Source organism: Juglans regia, chromosome 12, assembly GCF_001411555.2.
Source record: "Juglans regia cultivar Chandler chromosome 12, Walnut 2.0, whole genome shotgun sequence".
In the NCBI taxonomy this organism is placed as follows: domain Eukaryota; kingdom Viridiplantae; phylum Streptophyta; class Magnoliopsida; order Fagales; family Juglandaceae; genus Juglans; species Juglans regia.
Window position 1 is genome coordinate 28,072,650 of NC_049912.1, and position 27,442 is coordinate 28,100,091.

The window sequence follows — 27,442 nt, forward strand, 5'->3', positions numbered from 1 at the left end:
ATAATATCTTCTTTCATTTTAACATGGCAACCCAAAGGGTGATGACTTTTGAGCGTTTATTTGTGCAATAACTGTTGAAATTTGAAAAGAGACTATCACTGCAAATGGTTGCCCGCGAGCTTCTCAAATTAATTTATTCAAGGAACGATATGATACAACAATGTCATTTAGTAGCCACACCTGATATCATACAGAACTACAAAACTCGATGCGTTTCTACTGCATTTACTGGGATGACAATATAGAATTTGTCAGAAAACCATATATTCATCTAGAAGATCAACCATGTTATCGTTCTAAGAACTTGCTTAGAACAGTTTTTCTCGATGGAACTTCCTCGTCCTCGTCATCGTCATCTTGCTCGGGCGTACCATTTGTGTTTAAAGCACAACGGATAACTGAGTTGACCTGTTTCCTTAATCCAGCATTTTCAACGATGTAATCTTGCTCGGGCGTACCATTTGTGTTTAAAGCACAACGGATAACTGAGTTGACCTGTTTCCTTAATCCAGCATTTTCAACGAATACATCTGTCAACATCTTCCTCAACTCATCATCTGTTGTCCTTTTATTACTGCCATTTACATCGCGAGATTTGTCCACTACTGCAATGGCATTTTCTACATCCTGTGCAAGAAGCTGTGCCTGTTCCAATTTTACAAACCATGTCAAAGATTCAGATGCACAGATGTTAATAGAAAGGAAAAAAAAAAACCTAAAAATAAATTATATTATGAAGTCTAAACCCAAATATACAATGATAATCTGCACTTGTTAGATCTGAAGAGGAGAGGAAAAGGGCAGGCTTTTTTTTGTACATGAATAACTTTCTCATTTCTCATCAGCCTGAAATGCACCCCAGAAATACGAACTGTGAATAGAATCCACAATTGTGGGGCTGTTCTGACTTGTGTAAAATCTATAGAAGATTTCACCCTTCTTTTTTTCATGCCCACGGAACATAAGTGCACTGAATGCACACCATTTGGATTTGCACAACGAGGGAAAATAAAGAACATAAAAAATAAATAACAGGTTGGTGTTTTCCTACTTTTGGGCAAAAATAAATGAAAAAGTGTCACCGACTAATACTGAAGTGCTATCATGGTCCAAAAACTGCCATTACACTCGTTCATGACGTCACGTGGACAAACAAGATGGAGAAAAGAGGCAATAGCTACAGTATACTGACTATATGGACAAACGAACATGGTAAAAACACAAATCAAAACTTGCCCCTTCCCAATTTTCACAAGGAGTTAATGTGAAGATAGTGACATCAGAAACCTAACAAAATCAGGAAATAAAGAATCGCCTGGTGCCCCAGAATCTTATCAAATAGAAACCGGTTAACATGTAAACCCGTAACCTGTACCCAAATAACTATGGGCATATTAAACCTAGATTGAACCAGACATACATATACTGATACATTGGTTTATACATATTTCTTAAGGTGTTGACAATGCACTTTCTTTGAATTATTCTGAAAATAAACTAACTGTACTCCCTCAAAGACTTCATTCCAAATGTGGCACTTTGTGGTACTTTCACTATGAACAGAGAGTTAACACGGCATTGCTTTTACACAGTTTCTTTCTTTAAGGCTTGACAAGATTTGAACACTGATAAATAGTACAAAAACATAGCCCACAAGCAACCGTTAAAACACGTGAACTTATATCTAGATGACTGAACTTTCACACAGGAAGAGTTACTCTTTAGAACTGCATTCAAAATTGAGACAGATTGCAAGGACATATTACAACAAACAAATGAGAGAATTTACTAAAGCTGTTAAGATACCTCTGCGAGTAGGAGGCCAATTCTATTATCAGATGTTGTCAACAGATCTATGGCATCAGATGGTGATGAAGTGTCCAAAGTTAATTTATCTTCCTCTTCAACGAGAAAATTAAGACTACATTCTTGAAGCCTACCACGAAGAATTCCACATTCATGCAGAAACTTTGTATTAGCAGTATTTGCGTGTTCCATTCTTTGCCTTTCCTTTTGAAGACTCCTCTGGAAGACACAAGGAACAACAACATGAAATAAAAGGGTTTTGCAAATGATCTAAAATAGCATGGAAATGCTAGATGCAACCCCATCGGCAAGGAGAATTTATTAGAAAGAAAATAGTTCTGATTGGAAATTAGTTAGAAAAATAGGCAGCGAGCAGGACTCTGGCATGTTGGCACCTCCATCCTTCCCATAGGAAGTGATGCTAGGGTCTTGGATGGGGGTTCCATCCCCCCAACAACTGGTGCCATAAAATTTGCCTAGGAAAGAAAAGAAGGTTAGAAAAAATAAGTACAATGAGAGAGCCAAGTCGCTAGAATATCATAAGACTTGGTTGTCTGGTCTTCAATGTAATCTTTGTCAGAGCCCAACATGTCTAACCCGTTAGATTGGTTGTCTCCCATTCTCAGGAAACTGGAATTTCTCCCAATCTAATGCTTTGAGACATACAAGCTTATAAAATTAAAGCAATTAACAAACCATATGCTCCAGATGGATAATTGTGGACCTTCAACAAATACTCCAATGAATTCTTATTTCACATGATTTTACCATAAGTCGCTTAAGGTAAACCAGCAGTCATTAAAACCATTTATATGCATGGCCTCAGGGAAATAAGGCCATATATTTCAGACCAGGACTCCAGCCTTACTTTTCTTTTCTTTTTGCGTCTAACAAAGTATTCTTCCTCTTGTTATTATTATTATTATTTTTTTTGTATAAGTAAACGATTATATTGATATAAATAGGCATAGCCCAAGTACACAAGATTCCTCTTGTTAATTATATATATAAAGCAAACAAAGCCCTAAGATATTCACTAAATAGTAACTATGCATAAAGAAAGAACCAGAACAATCAAAAGGGAAAATTTTACTTCAAGACGAATAGAAGGAAGAACCAGAAACTTTAATTGACAAGTAAGAAAGTACATAAAAAGAAAATGAGTACCTCTGCTTCTAATTTTTCTTTCATTAGTCGGCTGAGCTCCTGCTTCAATTCTAACTGAGAACTTCGAAGAGATTTGACCTCTTTAACAAGCAACTTAACGTCTGCCTTTGATTTTACCTCAAACTCTTCATGTTGTTTCTGCAAGTTTTCAAGCTGCTCTCTGGCAACATCTAACTCATGCAGCAACATTTTGTTCTCCTGAACGATTGCTATTTTGGTTGACTCAGCACGCACCTTTTCATCCTGGAATATTCTTGCACATCATTCACCAAAGCCCCTAAAAATTGAATAACAAGGAGATCGAGATAAATGATAATGGTACAAAATTCCATACCTGTTCCAGCTTCAATTTTAATTCCATCTCCAAGCACTTTGCATGAAGCTCCTCCATATCCCACTGCATTTGTGTCAATTTCTCCTTTTCAGTTAAAACAGCCTGCTGCATGTTATCTTTACAATTCTGCCTAGTAATTTCAGATTCCACTTCCAAATCTTTGACCTACAACAGAACATCACCATAAACGATATTAACGGATAGTATGGTACCTAAATTGATCTTGAAAAAAATTTAAGCATGTCAAGGCCCTCGCGACTTTCTTTTCATTTCTTTCATGTTTGACACTCTCCATTAACATGGCTTGGGTCAACGAGCACATATTCTAATTCTGCACACACAGAATGTATTTTAAGCATAAAGAGCCACATCCACAGTTTTCAAATATTTCCATTAGGCTCACCTAAAATTTCTACCAAGGTACAAGATAAGACTAAAAGAACATGTAAAAACCAGAACGCTCATTTCCCCTGATCAAATAAATTTTAGCCTAGATTCTCAAGCGCATCGAACCTGATGTCTCTCATACAGCTATCACAAACAGGTTAAGACAGCAATATTGAACAACACTCTTCCTTTTTAAGGCCAAAAAGCATTCAGAAGTTGAAGCTGATATGTTGAAAACTCCTAAACAATACATGCAAAGATCTTAATTCACCAGTATCAATAGAGTAAAAAGGCACCAATTAGATGGAAAACTTCCATCTTAATTTGATGTCTCCCAAACAGGAAAAACGAATGAAACGACAAGAAATATTTGGCCAAAACATAACACTGATGTGGAGCAACAAAAGAATAATAAACTTATCCGTACTTTTCTCCACTTAAATCAAAATAGAACCACAAAATTTGAAATTTAATCATGGTTAGAAAAATGAAATGAAACTTATATAATACCAATTCACCATCTAGAAACACCCTGAAACTATTGAATAGCCCAATGCGGCTTATGTGAACTAGAAAGAAAAAAGTGACTGGGAAACAGACATTGAAGAAATAAATAATTACAAGAACCAAAAAAATCATATAACTGCTACAGAATATACCTTTGTTGTGAGAAATTGTCTCACCGAAACTTCTTGATTCAATCTTGCTATAAGGTCCTCGAAATCTGTTTTTGCTGTGGCTAGTCTCTGCTGCATGGTAACAAGTACTCTGTTCAGTCTATATCGTTCGTCAGATGGAAGAGCAACCAGTAAGTCCCTTGGAAGCTGTGAATCTGGATTTACAAAAGAATCCATGTTCTTTGGAGCTTCAGAACCTCGGGAATGGTCAGGGTAACCACCAAAATAATTGGCTTCCCCTGTATTTGACATTTCACTACCTCTTACAGAACTCAAGTCACTTCCAACACTCTCTGTTGAGAGTCTACGAACATGGCCATCCACCTCGCAATCCCCTAGTTCAGGAAAAAAGTCCGTTCCATCTATGCGGAGAGGTTTAGCACCAGAATTATTCCCAATTACCTCATCCCTGCCTATATTATTATTGACCTGACTTCCCATAGTCATTTGATGCCTCGAAAATCTTTGTAGGCTCTCCTGAATAAATTTTCTGTTAAACATGCCATGTTTGACAGTCCTTTTATATGGATCAATTAAGTATTGTTCGGATACGGATTTCTCCAAGCCAGGATCAGTAGAATTATCATTCCGATGCCTTGGTGTTCCAACCTCAGATATCTCATAAGGAGTATCATTACCATGATCTGATGCAAACAAACCACCAGCAAGCCCAGAAACATCTGAGTTGGAACGGAGCAGAGATGATAGAACCACACCACCAATTGAAGAATTAGCATCCGGAGTTTGCTGATTCTCATCATAGAATGCTGAAAAGTAATAACACAAGAACCCAAATTAGTTTGGAGTATTATCTGTAGAGTACATATATTCTACTTTTTAGGATCACACTTGGTGCACTTAAGAATTAGGAAACCATGTAATGCTGATTCCAAGATACATCAAGGAAACACCTACAAGACCTCACAGCAGCTTCTAGCTCAAGAAAGGTCGCCACAGGAGCACTTCTTGATACATCAATGTCTGACAATAGTTTTCCCATCCAATCCTCCAAAGAATACCTCCGCTGCAACAAACTAACTGTGTTGAGAATATTATAACTGTTATTTTGAGGGGAAATAGGCCTGATTTTTAAATTGTTACATGGGGAAATATGCTAGATTTATGAAATCTTTTAAGTAGTTAACAAAAAGAGTATTAACTTGATAGTATAGTGGACGTGCACAATCAGTGACTGCAGCCAAATATTATACAAGTGGGCCATTGTCCTCAAATTGCATATAGCGATTGAACAAATAAACCAAAAACTTATAAAGTATTGTCGCTGAATACATGTATTATCGCCACGTACTTGGACACGATTTTCTTCTATCCTTCTACAGTTTCAGGTCTTGGATATACTTCCATAAACATCCATGCACTTCAGGAGAAAAACTCAACTCCAAGAACCCATTAAGTCCTCTTACCAGGGTTAAAGCAAGAGAGGGGACAACTCGCTTATCAAAAAAAGAAAAAAAAACATGGGACATCTCAAAACTTCTCTACTAGTAGATCCAACATTATTTCGTATGGAGGTTACAAGAATAAGTTTCAAAATCCATATAATGAATTGCCATCATAATTTGTCTCAGAGTGTATATAATAATATCTAGTCTATCAATTATTTTTGAATTGCATGAAATAACTAAAGAAAATTTGAGCATTACCGCAGAGAGTAAGATAGACAAACAAGAAAAATGTGCAATCTACCTCTTCCAGCAGAGTCTGGCTTTTTATTTTCAAAATCCCCTTTGGAGGAGCTGGAGGCAGATTTTTCTTAGGAAATACCTGCCTGACCTACAAAGCTAAAAAGAATGATTATGTCCTCCAACCACAATATGCAAATGAATGTGTTCGCCATAGTAGAGGATAAGAAAAGGTCAAAAAACAATGCAAACTTTGCAAAATGCATTGTTTTTCTAAAACAATGCAAAATGCATGCAATGATTTAAAAAGCAGACAATTCCCTAGTATGGTGATACACACTACACAGGAAATGCCACTTACTTCAGAAAAAAGCTTTAAAAAATCGTTAAATCTGCGTAATATTCCTCGAATTGTGGTGATTCCTTCTGGTGATTGTAAACCAACTTGAACCCTGTAAAACTGTTCTCTATGAATGTTAAAATAGAAAATAAGTAAAGTGGTGTTGAATTAAAATAGAACCAGAACAAAATACTACCAAGACATTTCCAATAACAGAAGCTTTGCTGATAATATAAACGCATTTTACTCACAACACTCAAAAACCTAATGTCCAATAAATTACATAATCCGGCTACCAGTAATTAGAAAAACAAGCACTATTCAATATCATTTAATATTCCAAACCGTACCTCATGAAACTGTTAGCACTAAAGAAGACAAGTGAGTGGAGAAAACATATGATACATATAACAGCATAGCAGTTCTATCCAGCCCAATTAAAGAAATGGGTAAAACTAGACAGCTTCAAATAAACTCTTCATCATGTATGAAAGAAGAATATTGATAAACGTTATTTTTTTATGGAATAAATTTTTACTCTCTTTACATAGACAAGTACACACATATACTCCCTGTCAACTAGAATACCACGCTCAGAAACATGCAACAACTTTAGAAGGTAACTACCAATAACTTGAGAACAGCAAAGTGGTTCAATTTGAAATAAATTTTTCTGATGGGTAGATTGGAAATAACAAACCATAAAAACGTATGTATTAAGAAATACTTATAGATACCACCACAGGATCTGAGCCTCTTGATTTGGAAAGGAAAACCCAAGAAGGAATTGAGATGCAGTAACTCCAACCAGTGTGGAAATCATGCGGCCAGACAGTTTCACGTCCATCCTACATTCAAAGAGCAGGGCAGATTATCTCAAACGAAAATATTTATATCAACCTAAATTCCAAACTCTCCGATATGTGCAAGTGCCAGTAGAGATTAAATTAATAAGACACAGAGAAAAACCACCACCCTCCAAACCTGGTGATCTAAAGCAACCCCGAAAATCAGCGACATAAATCAAATTCAATCCTTTGAGGGAAATTAACAACAGCTCCATCATATCAAACATTCAGCTCAAACGAATCGAAAATTCTTACCAAATACACATAACCCACCAGTTATAGTTACAACTCAACCCCATAAAACGATAAAGGTCGATCAAACTTGAAAAAGAAGGGTACCCATTTGCGAGGAGGGGGGCTCCAATCCATACCCAAAGGGAGCGGCGACTTTCCGTCGTGGCGGTGCTTGGGAGGGCTGCGATTGGGCAACACGCTGTGACCAGAATTGGGCTTGTAGCTGTCCAGAAGATCGTCGTCATCGGAAGGGTCAATCGTGGAATTCGAAGAGGAAGAATCCCGGCCATGAGAGAACGGTTCAAGAATGGCATCGAAGAAGTCGAGGTTATAGTCGTCCAAGAGAGAGAGGTCGTGCGCGTACAGATTCATTTCGATATCTCAGATGTGATTTTCTTTCTTTTCTTTTCTTTACCGAGTTCCTAAAACAGAGAGAGAGGGTGAGAGAGAGAGAGAGAGAGAGGGTGTGTACTGTGTAGGTCGGAGCCGAATGATTATTTCTTTTCTTCTTACGCTGGAGTTGCCTGCCTGCTCCTGGTGATCTTCTTTCAACGGGATTGGAACCATTTCTCCCGAGAGGAGACATTCTTGTCACTACGTTAAAAAAAATATATATTAAGGCTTCGTTTGTGTGTGACTGAACTCATCCTATCTCAATTCATCTCATTTTATCATTATAAATTTTTTAAATTCTTATATAAAATATATAAAATAATTTAATTTTTTTAAATTTTTTAAATTTCAAAACAATTTTTCTAAATTTCTATACAAAATATAATAAATAATTCAATTTTTATTTTACTATTTACAAACCATTTCAACCCATCGTAACTCATCTATGAATCTAAACCATTCTTAAAATAGTTCATATTTTTTGTTTTAAAATAATTGATCAATTACTATTTATCATTTCATATACTACATCTTATTAAAAATATCCGTAAATCTTAAAAAACATATTTAAAAAAAATATCTTCATATCTTATAAAAAGTTATAAATATAAAGTGTGAAAATGAATAGTAATTGATACATTACTTCTTTAATTTTAAATAAATTGATTATATACCCTAATTTTGAAATTTTTATGTAAATGAGATTTTAGAGAGAGAGAGAGTAATGTTTTGAATATTTAAAATAAAAATAAAAAAAATTAAATAGACAAATTTCGAATTTTTTTTATACTTTTAAATTTATTTTTTATATTAAAAAAAATTGCTCGTTCAAACCATTTCGTGTATTTTCATCTTGTAGGTAGGTTACGGACTTACGGTAGTTGTCCTTTTGCTTTTTAGGTCTTCCAACGGTACTTGAGGTCCATGAAAACTGAAAAGGCAGGGAAGTCGCGCAATTTGTTTGCCTCTCTCCGTCTCATTGTATGCAGCCCTCTTTTGTTCTCAAAATCCACTCTCTCTGTTCTCCTTTGACCTTGTCAACTTCACATTCCTCATCCCTCGAGAAAATGATCTCCATGGCATCCGTTTCACCAACACGCATCTCTCCACACTCCCATCCTCGCTCCCTTGAAAACCCATTACTCACTCTCTTCGAAAACTGCAAGTCCATGGACCAACTCAAGCAAATCCATTCCCAAACAATCAAAACAGGGTTGACATCAAAGCCGGTTGTACAAAATAAAATTGTAGCCTTCTGTTGTACGCATGAATCCGGCGATATGACCTATGCCCGTTACATGTTTGACACCATTCCTGAACCAAGTGTGTTCATTTGTAACACCATGATAAAAGGCTATTCTAGGATTCATCTGCCTGAAAATGGGATTTCTATGTACTTGGAAATGTTGAGAAGGAATGTCAAGCCTGACCATTACACTTTCCCATTCTTGTTAAAGGGTTTTACACATGATATTGCATTGGCATGTGGGAAACAGTTGCATGGTCATGTAGTGAAATATGGGTTTGATTCTAATATGTTTGTTCAAAATTCTTTTGTACATATGTACTCTTTGTGTGGTCTGATTGATATGGCCCGTGGTGTTTTTTATTCGAGTCAGATAAGGGATGTGGTTACTTGGAATGTAATGTTATCTGCATACAACAGAATTAAACAATTTGATGAAGTACGGAGGCTTTTTTATGAGATGGACAAAAAGGGAGTGTCTCCCACTTCAGTTACCCTTGTTCTAGTGCTATCAGCTTGCTCCAAATCCAAGGACTTAGATATTGGCAAGCGGGCTCATGAGTATGTCAAAGAATGCAAGGTTGAACCCAATTTGATATTGGAAAATGCTTTGATTGATATGTATGCAGCTTGTGGAGAAATGGATCTTGCGCTTGGGATTTTCCGGAACATGAAGACCAGGGATGTGATTTCTTGGACTGCCATTGTTGCAGGGTTTGCCAATGCTGGAGAAGTTGATTTAGCACGGAGGTATTTTGACCAGATGTCTGAAAGAGATTATGTTTCATGGACTGCCATGATTGATGGGTACCTTCAGATGAACCGGTTCAAAGAGGCTTTGACACTTTTTCGTCAGATGCAAACTTCAAATATAAGACCGGATGAGTTCACCATAGTTAGTGTTCTAACTGCTTGTGCACATCTTGGGGCACTTGAATTGGGAGAATGGATAAAGACATATATTGAAAAACACAAGATCAAGAATGACGTGTATGTAGGAAATGCTTTAATAGATATGTACTTTAAATGTGGAAACGTGGAAAAAGCGCAAGGGATTTTTAAGGAGATGCCTCGGATTGATAAGTTTACATGGACAGCGATGATTGTTGGTCTTGCCATTAATGGGCGTGGTGAAGAAGCTCTGGATATGTTCTCTGAAATGCTAAAAGTTAGAATAGCACCAGACGAGATAACTTACATTGGTGTTCTATGTGCTTGTACTCACACGGGCATGGTAGACAGTGGAAAAAGGTTTTTTGCTAGCATGACCACCCAACATGGGATTAAGCCCAATGTCGCACATTATGGGTGCATTGTTGATCTTCTTGGCCGAGCTGGACATCTAAAAGAAGCTCATGAAGTTATAAAGAATATGCCAATGAAACCAAATTCAATTGTCTGGGGGGCACTTCTTGGTGCATGTAGAGTACATAAAGACGCAGAAATGGCTGAAATGGCAGCCAAACAGATTCTTGAGTTAGAGCCCGAAAATGGGGCTGTTTACGTTCTATTATGTAATATATATGCAGCTTGCAATAGATGGGAAGATTTGCGTGAAGTAAGACAAACAATGAAGGATAGAGGAATCAAGAAAACCCCAGGTTGCAGTTTGATAGAGATGAATGGTATTGTCAATGAATTTGTGGCTGGAGACCAGTCACATCCTAAGTCTACAGACATCTATTCAAAGTTAGATGAGATGACAAGAGACTTGAAAATTGCAGGGTATTCACCTGATACATCAGAGATTTCCCTTGATGTAGGAGAAGAAGATAAAGAGAGTGCACTATACCGGCATAGTGAAAAGTTGGCTATTGCCTTTGGCCTTATTAGTTCAGGACCTGGGGTCACAATTAGAATCGTGAAGAACCTTAGAATGTGCGTGGATTGTCACCGTGTGGCAAAGCTGGTGTCAAATTTGTACAACAGAGAAGTAATTGTTAGGGATAAAACTCGATTCCATCATTTCAGGAACGGTTCATGTTCATGTAAAGATTATTGGTGAGTTTGAGAAATGGGCAGACTGTGAAGCGTTGAGTAGTCTTCTTGCTCTGTATATCATCTGGCTTTGAAGAGCAACAGAGCATCAATACTTTCAGGGGATTCTGTACCATGAAGAGACAAATTACAATATTATAAGCTGGCATTTGTGAAAGACTACAATCAAGTTTTTTTTTAGCAGAAAAGCCTATTTATTTTGTAGTCGGATACAAGCATATTCACTGTCTATTCGTGCCTAGTTTTATTTTAAAGACGTCTGTCTATTCAATGGGGGCTAGAGTGCCTCGGATGTGAAATTACAGAATTTCAATCATAAAAGGAGAAACTCTACCTAAAGCTCTGTTCTACACCACTTAAATCCAAAAAACTTTAATCTGTTGCTTTGCCTACCAAGGAATTGCTTGCCAACGTGTTTGGAATCAAACCCATTTTATGCAAACAAATTCTATGAAATCCCAGACAACCTGAATCCTATACCATCAAACCCATTCTCCGCGACGAGGTATAGTCAAAACCTGCTACTATGAAGATATAGTTTAAAATTTACATAAACTCAAATTGGCTTTTTCTTTGCATTCTGCCATCTCATGATTAGGACTTGTATGAGCCAGCATGCAAAGAAAAACACACCAGATCCAAAATGATGATGGTGGAGATTTGGAAGAAATAAACAAAAAGAAAATGACTTTTTTTTTTTAATCTCTAGCTCGTGCCAACGCCAAGTCAGCACTTGGATAGGCTTTAAATTAGTTACAAGTGTCACTGTGCATCATAATCAACCTCCATTGTTATGGACTTCACCTATTAGGTCAGTGTTTTGCATGCCTTAAATACTCTCTGGCTAGGTGGTTTCTCTGTTTCTGTTTTCTCCTCAAGAAGTATAAAGCAGATGCTGAAGGTTCTGGGAAATTGTACGTCAGAATTTGGACTTCTTTACAAGTTTCCTCAGATGCTGAAAGAGATCAAGCAACAATATGTACAAACTTCAAGTTACATAATTGATAAATCTGGATCCTCCATCTTATATGCTACATTGGCTGGTCCCCCACAAGATGAAGCTTGTTTAATAACTCCTCCATCGCTTGCAATGCAAACTTGTAACGATCTTGTGATTTCCTCCCTTCCTCCACAACCTGCACCACACATTTGTACAGATGATCATGTCTATGAACTGGGTTATTGCCGTCGATACCACTGGAGCTGTGATCAAGAATGTAACTGCGCTTAATGTCCTTCCTCCACCGTGAAAGAATGTACTGAGGTGGAATCTCCTCTATGCCATTTTGATTAAGGACAGACAGTGCATGCCTGCATAAATAACCTTTAAAGTTGAACAAACCACAAGCACAAAGGACCTCCATTTCAGGTGCATTATACAGAACCTCATACATTGTTTCCCTCCTGTTTCCCTCAACTTCAACTTGTTCCTTGAAAATGTACGTAAAGATCGGCCCGTCAACATTTAACTGTCTAGTGCTAAAACAAGAGTACATTCCCTCCACCTCCCTCTTGAACATCCTCAATATGTCATTCGTGTACAATTTTGAGAGTTGCAATTCAAAATAACTACTTGATTTCAGCATATAACTTGAATTTCTTGAATCCATATCTGCCAGGGATTCAAGCTGATATTTTGTCTGCAGAATTTTATCGTACTTATCTAAAAATTCTTTCAAAGGAGTTTGTTTGTCAATATATTCTTCAAAGAATGAAGATACACCATCGCTTGGCTGGATGGGAAACATTCCAGCCAAAAATGTCTCCTTCAAATAAACTGGAACCCAGCGTTTTCGATCTTCATATAATGCTTGAAGCCATTTATGATCTCTAAGTCCATGATGTTGCATCATATCCTCCCAAGCTGCCTCAAATTCCTCAGACCTCACTGAGTAATAAACTGCTGTACTCAATAGTGCTTGGATCGATTCATATTGGAACAACCCTCCCAGTTTCTCTGGAACTTTCTGCATGATATGTGATAAGCACAGACAATGAGAAGCTCTTGGGAAAACATCAGAAACAGCAGTCTGTAAGGTAGCACATTGGTCAGAAATAATGGCTTGTGGAGGGCGTCCTAACATACACGTAAGCCATGCCCTAAACAACCATGTATATGATTCAATAGTCTCACCTGCAAGTAAACCACAACCCAATAGCAGAGATTGTCCATGATGATTCACTCCAACAAAAGAAACCAGGGGAACTTCATATTTATTTGTCATGAATGTAGTGTCAATAGCAACTACATCGCCAAAATAGCCATATGCAACCCTTGCTCTTGCATCTGTCCAAAACAAATTCTTCAAACATCCTTTCTCATTTAGATCTATCACATAAAAGAAGTTTGGATCCATTAATTGTGAGCAGCAGAAATAATTAAGAAGTGCTTGGGCATCTCCTTCTTTAAGCTTCAATTGATTGCCGTAGTCGACATTATTCCCAAATTCTCCTTCATCAACATCTATACTTCCATTATCCTCTGCATTGATAACCACTGTCCGAAACAGCCTAACTTTTGGTACTTCTTCAGTACCATCTAACTGCAATGTTCTTTTGGTTCCAACACCCAGGTGCTTGTGAGATTTATAGAATTTTCCACTTTTTGAGCTAATCAAGTGATTGTGCTCAAGCTCCACTTCAATAATTCTCCACCTTTTGGAGTCCATCAATCTGAACTTCATCATTGCTGGACAGCCAGTTCTTGTTTCTGGTCTTGGTCGGTTTGCTTCACTTTTCTTTTTAAAACCTGCACTACTACAGCTAAGTTTTCCTCTGTATCTTTCCTTACTCTTTCTATACCATGTATTGCTTACTCTAACCCCAAATCCCTGTTCCTTGGCATAACAATTGTAAAAATAATATACATCCTCATAAGACTCAAACTCCATTCCAACAACGGGAGGAAGGGGGTTCTCTCCTTGAATTATGCCAGTTTGACCCACATATTCAATCATTGAAGAATCTCCTTCTATCTCAAATTCATCAGCATCGTCATCACCGACTGGCTCACTGTTGAGAGAAACTTCATCCATCTAGAAGAGAAAAGGAATCAAAGAAGCGTACACAAATATGTAGTAGTTGTCCTGACAACAACAACAACAAAAGGAATGATAGTGTAAAAATTACTCGACTTCAAACTAGCAGTCTGGTTTCTAGTAAAAGATAACTAATACTTGGTGAGTTCATTAAAAATATAGAGGGATCATACTTTACCTTCTAAACTGTCATTAAATCCAGGAGATTTTATCCATGGGGAATAAAATGTGGATTTCTGTAAAGAATGTTGATTGGGTCTCTCAAGACTCTCTCTCAGTGTAAAAAAACATCACAAAAAATGCGGTCCAATGGTAGATCCTCAAAAAAATATCTTGGATTACACCTTGAGACAAACAAGTCCAAGCATGCCCGAGGCCATGCAATCTAGCTCCCAAAAAAAAAAGAATCAAAATATGACTAATATATATTATCTGTAATATACAGCATGCATTTGCCGCGGAGGAGAGAAAATATGAAAATAACGCATTCCTTAGCAAAATCTCCGTAAAGTTAAGACGCCCTCGACAAACTTTGGCTGCCATTGATCTCAAAACTACAATCAGTGATCAAGTGTGGATATTTCTTTTTTCAATTTTCTCCATTCGAACCAAACATATTTTATTACCGAGAGGAAACTTTTTTGGAAATAGAAACAGCGCCAAAAACCAGCCGAAAAAGCAAGCTCACCGATTGTTTTCTCCAAATTACTCAACATTTTTGTATTATGTCCAATGACATTATCCAGCACAGGCCTAGCCTGTGGCTCATCACAAAGAACTAATCGTTCCCAATCGTCCTAAAATTGATTGTTTTGATACGAACGAATTCTTCCTAATTTAATTCTCTAGTCTCTAGTGTTCGTTTCAAGACCCAAGATTAAAAGTAAATATATATCTATATATATATATATGTGTATGTATGTATGTATCGCTTGAATTATTAGGAACCATCTTACATCACTAATTCCCCGAAGCAACAATAGCTAGTCACTCATTCCTCCATCTTCTACACTATGACTCAAAATTTTCTAGGGAAACGAAGTGAAGGTAAGAAAAAAGGATCGAATTGATGGATTTTTAAATGGTAGCTGGACTAACCTGATCGGATATCTCGCTGGGGAGTCACCGCAGTGGCGGAGACTACGCTTCCTCGCAGGGAGCGTCACGCGCGTAGGTCACAGGTGCCAAGAGCTCTCGAAGTCCGCTACTACGAAGTGAACGTGATTTGTGTCAATACGTCTTCGGGTTAAATTTCGGAAATGCCCCCCGACCTGGAATAGAAAAAGAATCTCCGGTAATATTAAAGCACTCTCAAATTCCCGATACTTTTGTAATTAAAAGCTATCCATTCAGTTAATCGGACATTTCCTTCCTATTTTCTCCCCCATAATCTAATTGAAATTTGTTGTATCTATAAACAAATTTTACAAATGTAAATTTACAATTGACATAACTTGATATGATATATTAAATTTATTTTATAATAAAATTAATTTTACAATCTGACATATCACATTAAATCACGATTATATAAAAAAAGAATAATTTCAACGATTATAAAGAAACAATAGGAGATGCAATTGATATCAGTGAAAGCTCGGCTATCTAAAGAAAATGGGACTGCTTTGATCCCACCAAGTGGGATGTTTATGTACCAAGTGAGAAATTATACAAATTTTGTTTCTTCACCAATGAAATCCCATAAAAGTGTTATTTATGATTTATTTGGACAGGTTATTCCCATTGTACATTGAGTAGGATTTCGTACAAGTCAAATTGTGCACAATTTTTTACAGCATTACAAAGATGAATCCTTGATACATCCCACATATATATTTGGGTCATGAAAAATGGTGATTACATGCAAGTCATATTGTGCAAAACAATCCTTAATACACAAATAAATACTGCATTCACACTGCCGTCAAATAACAATCCTTGGATTAACTCATTTGGTAAAATATTGAGTCATAATATTCATTCCAATTGGATACAACATTACAAAGCAGCCTCTTCATTTTTATTTTTTTTTAAACGAATCGAAACGACATTCCAAGAATACAAGAGAATCCAAGATTCTAATCTAAGTAGTCTCATTTTCTTGTTTCCTCCAACGTGCATACTTTTAGCACCAATCTGGCTTTTCTTTTCCTTCACCGTACAAAAATCAAAACTACCTGAAAATATCACAAGGCAATATAAATAAACTTGGTATTCTGAAAACATTACATTTAGTGCAAGGATTATTAACCTGGCATAAAGCAAGAAATCTAAGCTTAGAAACCACATAAATGTCCACCAACCCATGTACATGGATGAAAAACTCATTTCAAAGAGAACTGTGAATCTCATACTTATGGTTGTTCACCAGCTGTAAAATAGATCATCAGAATTCAGCTATATACACCATCTAAGCAACCCAATGGAGGCCTCACAGAAATGGTTTACAACACCTGAAACCTAAAGACTTCACGCGGGAGATCCCTCAACCAGCCCAATCCAATCCAATGATGTACCAGGGAATAGTTTGGTAAGATTATCTCCTTCCAAAATTATAAACTCTACACAATAGGACTGCATACATGGGAAAATCCTAGAAATGAACCTCAAAACCAAGACCGTGAATCAATACTGAACATGGCTTATAGATATGTAAGTGGCCATGTCAAAGTATAGACCTGATGATAATCTAACTTCCCAATAAGGAATTACTGATCCGGAAGCAACCTAAGCTTATAGTTCTTCATTTTTTTTTATTTTCTGTTAAGCTAAGCGGCATAAGTGACCACTCAAAAGATAGTTATGATTCAAACTAGACCTTTTCCTCAAGGTCTAATCCCCCTATATCCTGCCATAGCAAAAATAGATTTGATCCTTCTATTTGTTTTGATTGCCTTCACAGTATCATCAAGATGAATGGTTCTACTTCAAGAAAACCGCCCCACTTCCCATCTTACCTTTCATCTTTCTTTTCTTAGTTGTAAATGTGCCAACTGCATTCCTAGGAAACTAAAACAATCGAGTACAGGAGGGTTTAAAAGTTATTTCATTTCGTGTAAGCAGGTCTAAATTTTTCAATTTGAGTGGTGCGACAATATAAAAATTATAGTTATTTCATCTTGCGTTACGAGAATCTGTCCACATATCAGATTATATGTCAATGGAACGCAAATGAAAGAAGGGACACCAAAAGAAAAGTTGTTGAAGGGGTGAATGACCAAGCACCTAAAGGAAAAACTGATGCGAAAGGAATCGGAGTGCCTGAAGGCTTGGGAGGGGGGGTTGTGCGAGGCGACGACAGCGGCAGCACCCTGCTTTGATTTCTCCCAAATAGCCCAAACTCGAGACAGAAAGAAAGACAAGAAGAGAGTTAGAGAGAGAAAGACGAAGTAGATGGAGAGAGAAGTATCCTCACCTTCGAAGGCGCTCGGGAGGGGTGGAGACGAAAGGAAACGAAAAGGGGTCTCTCTCTGAGATTTGTCGTTTTGAAACCTTCGACGGCGCCCTTGTTCCCACGCCAGTGGAGGTCTGGGCTTGGTGGGCTTGACCGGCACATTGCACGGTGTCTGGCCACTGAAAATGAAAGAAGAGGGACAGGCTGCTGAGGGAGAGCATAGGAGAGAGAGAGAGAGAGACCAAAAGAAATTTCTTTTTGAATAAGGAAAATGCTAGAGCTCCCGCTGGGGGCTCCCGCTGGGAGCTCCCGCTGGAGCTCTAGTGTATTTTTTTATGTGTATTTTTAAATTTTTTTTTATGTAGATGTTTTTAATGATTTTAAATATTTTTAAAAAATAAAAAAATTTATAATGTTATTAAATAATACTTGCTTAATCACGAAGTAAAATATAAAATCATATAAAAATATTTTATATTTTACTTCGTGATTAAGGAAGTATTTTTTAATAATTTTTTTTTTACTTCTTGATTAAGAAAGTGTTTTTAATAATGTTCTAAATTTATTTTATTTTTTAAAAAATATTAAAAAATATTAAAAAAAATTATATAAAAAACAACTTAAAAAAAACACACACAAAAATACACTACAGCCCCAGCGGGAGCCCCCAGCGGGGGCTGTAGCACGATCCTTTGAATAAAGCGTCTCACTGAAAGCTTCTGACACATAGGGTACTGCTGGAAAGAAACCTTGGCAGAGAAGTTGGCAGTGCTGTAGAGAAAAAAAATATATAGTAAACGGGTAGGCTGAAAACGTAAGATAATAGAAAAAATTTAGGCAACTTTTTATTATTTACATAATTTTTAAACACTATACTTCTTTTAATTTTATCAAATATTTAATATATAAATAATCAAATTAGTTTTAAAAAAATAAATTTAATAAAAAGTTTAATAAAAATATTAAAATTTTAAAAAAATATATTATATGAAGGTTGTGTAGCATTGAAATAGCCTACCAATCGGCAATCACAATGCGGACAAATATATAACGTTTTTTTTCAACTGCTAGCAATTTCCTGGCACTCGTTCGCTAGTATGACTTGTACATGCACCTGAACACACGCAACATAGAAACTTCTCAAATTTTCCTGCCTCTGGACGCTGCAACACATGCTTTGCCAGTAACCCTTCCTCTTTCTTACAAGTAAAGCAAGCACTACCGGACTGATTTTTAAGGGAGCTCAGTTCAGTCTGTTTTTTAAAGCTGCAACTTTTGTCAGGCAAGCACCCATCATTCCCTACCACTAATCTGTGCTATACCCAACTTTTCTACTTTCCCACTCTTAATAATTATCAAAGCAGTTTTCTATTCTTTGCATTTGCAGTTTTTCAGGAAGTATTTGGTATTCTTGGTTTGCATTTATGATATATGTGCCTGCTTGTTTAACATCTGATCAACACTGGTATGCTGATGTTATTGCAAACATACTTTGTGCAGGAGGGAAATGGGTGCCATCTCTTTTGAGTTACAAATTCATGCGTCTCTGAAGGAGCTTTCAAGATTCAAGAATTTTATGACTGCAAGCATTAGTAAGCATGCTACTTATGATGGATACAGATTCTGGAATGAGATTTTGCGAGACTTCATCAGTGAGTTCGACAAGCTGTGTCTCAAGGCAGTTGCAATGACAGGAAAGGATAAGCAAACAAGCCAATGCAATCTGGAAAAGAGAAGTTCAAGTGGTACAAAAGTGCTAACAGATTCAAATGTTTCAGCTCCAAAGAAAATTGTGAACCCTCAGTGTTGTTCAAGCAAGGCTTGCATCAGTAATTGCAAAGGGAAGGGAGTGTTGCAGGCTGAGATAGTCCAACAGCTTAACGGACGACTGAAGATCCTCGAAGAAGAAACTGAAACTATGAAGAAAGATATCTTTGGGGCTCTGCAAGAGAGCAGAGTGCTGTTGAATGAGATATGCAAGCAGTTTCTGATTATACAGCGTTGCATCTGCCTTCAAAATCCAGCAATAGGACAAACATGTGTTGATGATACTTTGGCTGCAAACTCACCAAAGGTAACTCTTCCCTCTTTGAAATCCTCTCGTCTATTAATTAATAAGAAATTATAGTTGCAATCGTGAATGTACAAGTGTCGCATAATTACTTTGAAAAAAGTGAATAAATACGAGACTCATAAAAATTAATTAATTTTTTAATAGTAGATTATATTCTTTTTCAAAACGACTACACAACGTTTATACACTCCAAGATTAGTTTGTATAGGCATTGTTCTATGATTTTCAATGCATTGAAGGCTTTTTATCCTAATGCATGTTGTTTATGAACAGGATGGAAAAATGGGGGCTGGTCTATCGGATATTATTTTCCCTGAACCAAATCTGTCTCTAATCACCAGAGATCTTAGATCTAACATGATTGAATTCGATGAACTTGCTTTAAGTACTGCACGAGCTCTCAAATAGTCGATTCGTCTCGTCTGAGATTTCATGGAAGTTGTTCAACCACCTTGTTTTGATTCCTTTCAGATATAATACGATACTGTATTTTCTGCTCTCGAGTCCATTATAAATTTCAGTACGATGATTTACTGTTTCTCATAAGAATATGTACCAAAGATTAAAGCGTCAACTTTCTAGTGCCATATGCACATCCATCTAGAATTACACTGTAATTTGTATTCAAATGAAATATGTAATACTATGTTCAGAAATGAACCCTATATATCATCTCACCATGAGATTTTACCGAATGGGTAATTCTCCTCATTGGAGGCGAGGGTGAAGATTCTGAAGAACCCTCCAGTGTTTATTTTCGTTCTTTCTTCGCTTGGCATTATCTCAACCTTTTCATAATCATATAGAATGAGTCTTGACAAATTCATTCAACCCAAACCTAGCTCCACAGTAGTTGGCCGCCCTAGATGAACATAAGTTGGTGATGATGAAATCTGCATCCTTCGAGTTGATTATTTAAAAAAATAAAGCTACACTAAAGAAAGAGAAGCGAGGCTAGAACTAGTAATGACAATGACAAGAGAAGCGTATTGGATCTTCACGCCTGCCATGCACCAGCTTTCCTACGAAATCTAAGTAAAGTATGCACACTTTTATTTGGTGCAACATGTTAAGACAGGCATCCCATAATATGCTCGAAGATTCCACTTCATCATAGTTACTGTGAACATTTCTAGCTGACGTACAACACATTCGGATATTTGACTGAATCAAACTTATCAGGACCATTTCTACAGGCCTTATCCCTAAATGCATCATGCATGAACATACAAGCACGTAATCCAATTCTGTTTCAGTTGCGCAATTACAGATGCAAAAGAGTGCATACCATATTTTAGACCATGTGAAGAACGTCTCTACAAATATAAGCTCGGTCAATATCATATCTCCCCTCGGTAACCACCAGATCCAAAGTAGTCCCTTCTGGAGCTGGAAATAGCCATGCTTTTTTGATGTTCAAATTTCGGGCAGTCCCGAATACGGTGACCAAGCCCACCACAATATGCACAGCCCTTAACCCCACTTGCATTGGCAATTGCTTCTACATCTTCCATCGGATCATTTAGCTCAGCCAACACAGGTGGAATTCTCTGTTTTGCTTCTTGCAAGAGGTGTTTCAAATCAAGAAGCGTTGTCTCACTCTGATTCTTGTTTATAAATGTTGTAGCTATCCCTGTCTTGCCACATCTTCCAGTTCGTCCAATCCTGTGAACATAGTTTTCGATCTCTGCAGGCATGTCATAATTAATGACGTGTTGAATGTCAGGAAAATCCAACCCCTTTGAGGCAACATCAGTAGCAACCAAGACATCTTTCTTTCCTGCCTTAAAGGATGAAATGGCATACTCTCTCTCTTCCTGGTCCTTGCCTCCATGGATGGCTACAGCTTCGACTCCTTTCAAGAGGAGGTATTCATGAATGTCATCCACATCAGCCTTGTTCTCACAGAAAATTAAAACAGGTGGCGGGGTTTTCTGCAGACATTCAAGAAGGTAAACAATCTTGGCCTCTTGCTTTACATACTCAACCTCCTGAATCACATCGAGATTCGCTGCTCCAGCTCTTCCCACATTTACTGTCACAGGTTTTACTAGAGCACTTCTGGCAAAGTTCTGAATCTTGGTAGGCATGGTGGCAGAAAATAAGAGAGTTTGCCGTTGAGCTTTAAAGTGGTCAAAAACTTCTCTTATATCATCTTCAAAGCCCAAATCCACCAATCTATCTGCCTCATCTAAAGTAAGATACCTGCATAGAAAGTAGTGGCACTAATATATTATAAATCAGTAATCAAGATTGGCATTTATGTAACTGCAGACAAAATATTTTAGAAAGCAACTTGGTCAATTTTTCTTTTTTAAAAGTAGAACAAAAAGTGACTATAATGATAACAAGATAATGCGAGAGATGCATTGATGCAAGTGAAGGGGAAGTGAAAAAAAATTGAGGAACAGTAATATGAGTGACAAAAAATAACGGCTAATGATTTAAATAGTTTCCGGCCAATGCAGAGGAGCGAATAATCCCATCAATATAAATAGAGGCCAGTTATATACCTGCAATTGTCAAGATTCATTTTTTTCTTTGCCAACATATCCTTCAGCCTCCCAGGAGTAGCAACCACAATATGAACACCCTTCTTCACAACATCTAACTGCGATCTCATATCCACTCCTCCTATACAGAGCAAAGGCCTCAGTTCTGGATAACCAGCCTCCCTCATGGGAGTCAAGAACTCTTCCACTACATCAAAAGTCTGCCGTGCGAGCTCTCTTGATGGGCATATAATCAAACCAAATGGCCCCTCTCCTGGAACGATAGGCATCATAATCTCCTCCTGCAGCGCCACCATTATCATTGGCAGCACAAAGACCAATGTCTTGCCTGAGCCTGTAAACGCAATCCCAATCATGTCCCTCCCAGATAAAATCACAGGAAGACCTTGCACCTGAATAGGAGTTGGTCGTACAATTCCCTTTGCCTTTAGCATCTTCAAAATTGGTTCCGGAAACCTCATATCCTTAAAATCCTTAATTGGAGGGAGAATGTCTTCCCCATCAACTATTATGTGCCACTGCTTCCGAATTGCATCACATTCCTTTTTTGACATCCTTCTGATTGGCAATGGTGGCTTCCATCCCGTCAACAGAGGCTCCGTATAAGTAATCCCTTTTGCCAGTTCACGAACAGACATTAACGTTTTCCGGTCTGATAAGTGCTCAATCATTTCCTTTTCTTGTTGCACAATCTGCTGGGTTGGACTTATCTCGGGTTGGTCTCGCTTCAGCTGGGATGCTTTTACAAGAAGGCTTGGTTTGGCCTCGGCAAGTTTTGCTTTCTCCAACTCTTCTTCAAGCGCAGAGGATGTGCCCTTTCGCTGAAGAATCTTCAGTGCTTCCATGGCTCTACGCTTTGCCACGGGAACGTATTCAACATAATCATCTGCTTCTTCCATGTTTTCAGTTCTTCTAGCACCAACTATTCTCAAGGAATTACAGAATATTCAGCGCCTATGATCATAAACAACAAAATAATTACACAAAGTCGGTTATCTAAAATAAGTAAAACTAGTGCAATATTTGTAAATCAGTTTTATAAGTGAATGACAAACAGAGTGTGCTTCTATTAATTTGTTATTGTACGGTAAATGCTCTCAGCGAAGGAAATCGAGATTAAACATTTTAGCAAAAGAACAGGCAGATCAAACGAGTGCAATAGAATTTGCAGAGCTGAGCCAAACTTATATTTGAAAACTCTTGTCAGAATCAAAGCTCATATTCTCACATTTTAATTTCGGTTAAATTGCGAATAAGAAAAAAAGCACATATTTTGACATCAGCTAAAGGAACTCCTTTAAAACTACGAGTACTGGGAATTTGCTGCATTAACTGAAAACCATTTCTTCGGTCAACTTAATTGTATTTTTATACTGCTTTCAGAAAAAAACCCGACAACATAAAGATTCAAAATTTCTAGTTTGTACTCCGTTCTTCAGTGTCCTCGGAAACCAATCAGCATACTACAACCAACATATCCAGAGTGCTAAGAATCTCTAATTCAATGAATCTCAAAGCAAAAGACCTAAATCCAAAACATAAAAGTTGTTTTTGTGTGCGCGCTCATGTGTGGGGCATACTATTAAGGTGCGATTTTCATATACACCGAAAGACAAAGAATCATAGTTTCCAGTACTTTGTTCATCTAATTTCTTTTCTCCTCATTTTTTCTAGAAACCAAACAGCTTACCAAATGTACTCAATATTAATTAATTATTGCAAACTAAAGGTAATAAATTGTATGGGAACCAGATGGCATGAGAATCGGGGAATTAAAAAAAATCAGTGTTCGTGGTCGTGGCAGAGGCGGCGTAAGCCGAACCCGTCACTTAAGGGAGAGACGGCGACTGCGGCGTGTGGGGCGAAATGCTTGGCTGAGGCGTGGATGTTGGGGGCACTGTTGGGCAGAGAGGGGCAAGATCCTCACTGTAAACTCAATTGGTTCATGAGCATTGAACAATCGCAGACCGAATCGCAAATCAATGGGCAAAAAATTGCAGACCATAGAAGAGAGAGATAGAGAGACAGAGATAGACGACGAACTCGAAGGGAGAAGAGAGAGATAGGGGCTTACCAGAATAGAGAGAGAGAGACCGTGCGTTGGGACTCTGAGAGAGAGGTCGTGAGGTCGCCAGTGGGGTTTTGACAGAGAGGCCGTGCGGGGGTGGGGGGAGCCGTCGCCTGGGGTTACAAATTGTAGAAGAAATGCCAGCCGTTTCGGGGAAGGGGGGAGAAAGTCTTCGTGGCTGTGACCGCGTAAAACGGCGCTGTTTTACAATATAAAAACGACGCCGTTTTACGTGGACTGCGGCACGTTTTGGCCCTTTTGGACTGGGCTGTTGGGTGTTTTTTTTTTCCTGAATCATAATTCAAATCCTGAAAGTCTAATCTAAATCCTAAATCGATTTTTTTTTTTTGATAAGTAAGTCCTAAATCGATTTTAATCTACGTTTTAATCCTAAATTATTTAGTTATATTTTTTATAATTCTTTTACCACTTAATTTTAATTGTTAGTATTTATTTATGAGTTATTCCTATAGTATTTAATACGCTATTATTAGTATTACACATTATTATATTAGTTTCTAACTTAATGATATATTAGACTTAAAATTCAACTTTCTCCACCTCCATCTTTAATTATTATCTTTTATAATATTACCATTAAACAAGTCTTTACCTTGGAACAATAGAGAAAAAATTTCTCCATTTGACAATAAAATTTTATCATCCTTATGACCATCTGTATTTTAATTATTATGATTATCAATACGTATGGACAAAAATATTTTTAAAACAAAATAAAAATTTGCGACATTCCTGATTCCTCTACTTTGACAACTTACAAGAGATCATGACACTTTTGTAATGGTTTCTATTATGATGGGATTATTATGAATCTGAATCTCTTCTCCTTCCTTTATCGCTCCAATAAAGTTTTAAAATGTTCTTATCTCAAAATGATTATCCACTAGCATTAAAGTATTGTCCGCTACTTCTTATTTTATTCCTCAAAATAAAATTAAACTGGATCATGAAATTCTTAAATAATAGTTTGCATAATGGCTTAAGAGATTGATATAAATTTGCAACATAATTAAAACTTCTTAAAAATTGTTGTAATTATTACTTATCTTTTATTTCATCAGAAAATTTATTCTCAAATATTATTGTTCTACTGATTAGTGTAATAGTTTATTGATAGATATCATGTCCAATGAACTTAATTTTATTTTTGATGACGAAACAACTAATCAAATTTGTTTAATAATTTGCACAAAGGTATTTAAATGTTTATAATGTTGTTCAATAGATGATGGAAAATTAATACATCATCTACATAAACTATTGAAAAATGAGTGAAATGAGTAAATATTTCATTCATAATATTTTAAAATTCACTATGAGCATTTTTTTTAATCCAAATGGCATAACATTTCATTCATAATGTCTCAATGAGACGATGAATGTTGTTTTATATCGATATTTTTCAGCAATTTAGATTTGCAAAATCTACTTTTCATGTCAAATTTTGAGAATATAGCTGAAAAAGAGATAATAAATATTTCTTGTTAGGAATTGGGTACCTAAAACATTGTAATATTTTATTTAATGATTTATCGTTGATAACTAATCGAGGAACCCCTCGCTCTAATTCTACCAATTTTTAATATAAAAGACAGCACAATTTCATGATTTGTTTTTCCTTATCAATCTTTTTGTTAATAAATCGTTGATTTCCTTTTTATAAAATTCTAATAATTCATTGTTCATTTTAGTTGGTCTAGCTCTAGTAGGAATATTTTTTTTTTCAAAAAAATCTTTATAATAGGGTAACTCAACTATATGTTGTTTATACTTCAAAAAGCATTAGGTAAGCTGGAGCATACTTCTTTTTCAACTATAGTCTTAAAGTTATTAATTTTTTGGATTAATAATGGATCTTTTCATTGTTTTTCAATTATTTTGTATTTTAATTATTGTTTTAAGAAATTTATCTTTTTTTCTTTTCTTTTAATCTTATTATTTGTTAAAAAATTCAATTCTTTAGTTAATGAAACATTTTTTAAGGAATTTATTTCTTTTGAAACAGGAGGAAATAATAATTTAAATTGAATTTATTACTCGAGTAATTTTGTAGAAATTCCTTCTTCTTTTATAAATAAATCGTAAAGTAGAGCAATAAATTGATTTCTTAGTATTACTTTGATATTAATACTTTTTACTAAAATAAGTGTTCTTTTAAAGCAAATTTCATTATTAAATATATGTGTATTAGATAATTTATAATTTATATTTAATTTTGTTCTATTGGTCTGGGATACTAATTGCGAGTAACAGAAATATGTCGTTTAGAATCCCTAGCTAAATACTCATTAGCATGATCTCTTTTAATCTTGTTTAGTTGTAAATCTATATTTTTAAATTGAATTTTGACATTGCTAATTTCAGATTCATATATAATAGGTGAGTTCTTTTTACTTAATACATTAATATGAGGTTATTTTGAAGTAGAGATAATATTGGTTATATTTAATTTTTCTAATTTATTAGAGATTTTTTTCTAATAAATCATTCTTATTTTTGAAAAAAATAGATTTTAAATTGGATAGAATTTCATGCGAACAAATAAAATAGTTTCTTTTGATTCTTTAACAGTAGGATTAATGGGGGACAATTGAATCTCAATTCTTTCTAATTTTTTACTCGTAATTTTTAAATATAAATTAGTATGATTGTTTTGTTGAATTATATTACCTCTTTTTTAATTTCCGTTTTATTATTATATTTCTTTATTGGTGATGCTAAGATTTGAGTAACTCTTTGGCTATACTTAATGATTTCAAAATGGGGATATTCTTCATAAACGATATGATCACTTTCTTCCTTAATCCATTGATTAGTAGTCCTATTTATGGTTGATAATTGATTTGATTTATAGATTTCAAATCATGTAAAGAAAGTTATATTAGCATGTATTTCTTCTAAATACTCATAAAAATTTATTTTGAATATAATCTCGTTCTATTTTTGTAAAAGTTGAGAATAATAATAATAATTTTTTATTTTTTTCATTTTTCATATAATATTGTTTAAAATATTATTTATTAATCTTTAAATCTTCCTTATTAAGGGTGTATATTTAAGCATCATCTCCTACTACTTATGAATATGTTGTAAAATATGGTTCTTTTGATTGCTTAGGATTATAAAAGGTATATGGTGGTATACTAGGATTAATAATATAAACAAGTATATCAATAATGTTTTCAGGAATAACTCATCGGATCTAGGTGTCCAAATTTTAGGATATGGTATCTAAGTTTTGGGATTGGTTTTGAGAAGTTG

General features: G+C 36.0%; 5 protein-coding genes across 15 annotated transcripts; 2 read left to right on the plus strand and 3 right to left on the minus strand.

Annotated features, from left to right (window-relative positions):
- Positions 1 to 93: 93 nt before the first annotated feature.
- Positions 94 to 8,010, minus strand: LOC108980467 (PX domain-containing protein EREX-like). 5 transcript variants are annotated; one of them, XM_018951401.2, is made up of 11 exons: positions 7,950 to 8,010; positions 7,542 to 7,858; positions 7,092 to 7,202; positions 6,376 to 6,474; positions 6,079 to 6,165; positions 5,287 to 5,395; positions 4,354 to 5,138; positions 3,308 to 3,472; positions 2,974 to 3,216; positions 1,807 to 2,025; positions 94 to 645 (listed from the first exon to the last, which is right to left on the minus strand). In XM_018951401.2, the coding sequence occupies exons 2-11, from the start codon at positions 7,806 to 7,808 to the stop codon at positions 289 to 291; spliced, it is 2,442 nt and encodes an 813-aa protein (XP_018806946.2). In that variant the 5' UTR covers positions 7,809 to 7,858; positions 7,950 to 8,010; the 3' UTR covers positions 94 to 288. The 5 variants fall into 5 exon arrangements, with proteins under 5 accessions (XP_018806946.2, XP_035539204.1, XP_018806945.2 ...); XM_035683311.1 differs by having other exon boundaries at positions 94 to 428; positions 516 to 645; positions 7,542 to 8,003; XM_018951400.2 differs by having other exon boundaries at positions 7,542 to 8,003.
- A 701-nt stretch (positions 8,011 to 8,711) lies between these two features.
- LOC108980464 (putative pentatricopeptide repeat-containing protein At3g15930) lies at positions 8,712 to 11,364 on the plus strand. The gene has a single exon (XM_018951396.2). It carries the CDS (start codon positions 8,813 to 8,815, stop codon positions 11,078 to 11,080), a length of 2,268 nt encoding a protein of 755 aa, XP_018806941.2. The 5' UTR covers positions 8,712 to 8,812; the 3' UTR covers positions 11,081 to 11,364.
- Positions 11,365 to 11,740: 376 nt separating this feature from the next.
- LOC108980465 (protein FAR1-RELATED SEQUENCE 6-like) lies at positions 11,741 to 15,324 on the minus strand. 4 transcript variants are annotated; one of them, XM_035683312.1, is made up of 3 exons: positions 15,210 to 15,324; positions 14,290 to 14,496; positions 11,741 to 14,108 (listed from the first exon to the last, which is right to left on the minus strand). In XM_035683312.1, exon 3 carries the CDS (start codon positions 14,106 to 14,108, stop codon positions 12,105 to 12,107), a length of 2,004 nt encoding a protein of 667 aa, XP_035539205.1. In that variant the 5' UTR covers positions 14,290 to 14,496; positions 15,210 to 15,324; the 3' UTR covers positions 11,741 to 12,104. The 4 variants fall into 4 exon arrangements, with proteins under 4 accessions (XP_035539205.1, XP_018806944.2, XP_018806943.2 ...); XM_018951399.2 differs by having other exon boundaries at positions 11,741 to 14,159; XM_018951398.2 differs by lacking the exon at positions 14,290 to 14,496.
- Positions 15,325 to 18,577: 3,253 nt separating this feature from the next.
- LOC108980463 lies at positions 18,578 to 20,274 on the plus strand. Of its 2 annotated transcripts, none has more exons than XM_018951395.2 (3): positions 18,578 to 18,787; positions 19,006 to 19,579; positions 19,853 to 20,274. In XM_018951395.2, exons 2-3 carry the CDS (start codon positions 19,013 to 19,015, stop codon positions 19,985 to 19,987), a joined length of 702 nt encoding a protein of 233 aa, XP_018806940.2. In that variant the 5' UTR covers positions 18,578 to 18,787; positions 19,006 to 19,012; the 3' UTR covers positions 19,988 to 20,274. The 2 variants fall into 2 exon arrangements, with proteins under 2 accessions (XP_018806940.2, XP_018806939.2); XM_018951394.2 differs by lacking the exon at positions 18,578 to 18,787 and adding an exon at positions 18,795 to 18,910 and having other exon boundaries at positions 19,853 to 20,077.
- On the minus strand, positions 20,095 to 24,326 carry LOC108980462 (DEAD-box ATP-dependent RNA helicase 35). 3 transcript variants are annotated; one of them, XR_004797741.1, is made up of 4 exons: positions 24,167 to 24,279; positions 22,093 to 23,046; positions 20,868 to 21,784; positions 20,095 to 20,441 (listed from the first exon to the last, which is right to left on the minus strand). XR_004797741.1 is itself a non-coding variant. In XM_018951393.2 (3 exons), exons 2-3 carry the CDS (start codon positions 22,989 to 22,991, stop codon positions 20,920 to 20,922), a joined length of 1,764 nt encoding a protein of 587 aa, XP_018806938.1. In that variant the 5' UTR covers positions 22,992 to 23,014; positions 24,167 to 24,326; the 3' UTR covers positions 20,612 to 20,919. The 3 variants fall into 3 exon arrangements, 2 of the variants coding, with proteins under 2 accessions (XP_018806938.1, XP_035539206.1); XM_018951393.2 differs by lacking the exon at positions 20,095 to 20,441 and having other exon boundaries at positions 20,612 to 21,784; positions 22,093 to 23,014; positions 24,167 to 24,326; XM_035683313.1 differs by lacking the exon at positions 20,095 to 20,441 and having other exon boundaries at positions 20,635 to 21,784; positions 24,167 to 24,300.
- Between the last annotated feature and the right edge of the window lie 3,116 nt (positions 24,327 to 27,442).

Excerpts from the sequence above, each read along its gene's own strand:
- LOC108980464 (XM_018951396.2), top strand. The coding sequence starts at position 8,813 with ATGCAGCCCTCTTTTGTTCTCAAAATCCACTCTCTCTGTTCTCCTTTG.
- LOC108980463 (XM_018951395.2), top strand. The coding sequence starts at position 19,013 with ATGGGTGCCATCTCTTTTGAGTTACAAATTCATGCGTCTCTGAAGGAG. Across the intron at positions 19,580-19,852 it reads TGGCTGCAAACTCACCAAAG|GATGGAAAAATGGGGGCTGG; the intron begins GTAACTCTTCCC and ends GTTTATGAACAG.
- LOC108980467 (XM_018951401.2), bottom strand. The coding sequence starts at position 7,808 with ATGAATCTGTACGCGCACGACCTCTCTCTCTTGGACGACTATAACCTC. Across the intron at positions 5,396-6,078 it reads GCCAGACTCTGCTGGAAGAG|CGGAGGTATTCTTTGGAGGA; the intron begins GTAGATTGCACA and ends AGTTTGTTGCAG. Across the intron at positions 3,217-3,307 it reads TAAAATTGAAGCTGGAACAG|GATGAAAAGGTGCGTGCTGA; the intron begins GTATGGAATTTT and ends AGAATATTCCAG.
- LOC108980462 (XM_018951393.2), bottom strand. The coding sequence starts at position 22,991 with ATGGAAGAAGCAGATGATTATGTTGAATACGTTCCCGTGGCAAAGCGT. Across the intron at positions 21,785-22,092 it reads ATGAATCTTGACAATTGCAG|GTATCTTACTTTAGATGAGG; the intron begins GTATATAACTGG and ends CTTTCTATGCAG.
- LOC108980465 (XM_018951398.2), bottom strand. The coding sequence starts at position 14,108 with ATGGATGAAGTTTCTCTCAACAGTGAGCCAGTCGGTGATGACGATGCT.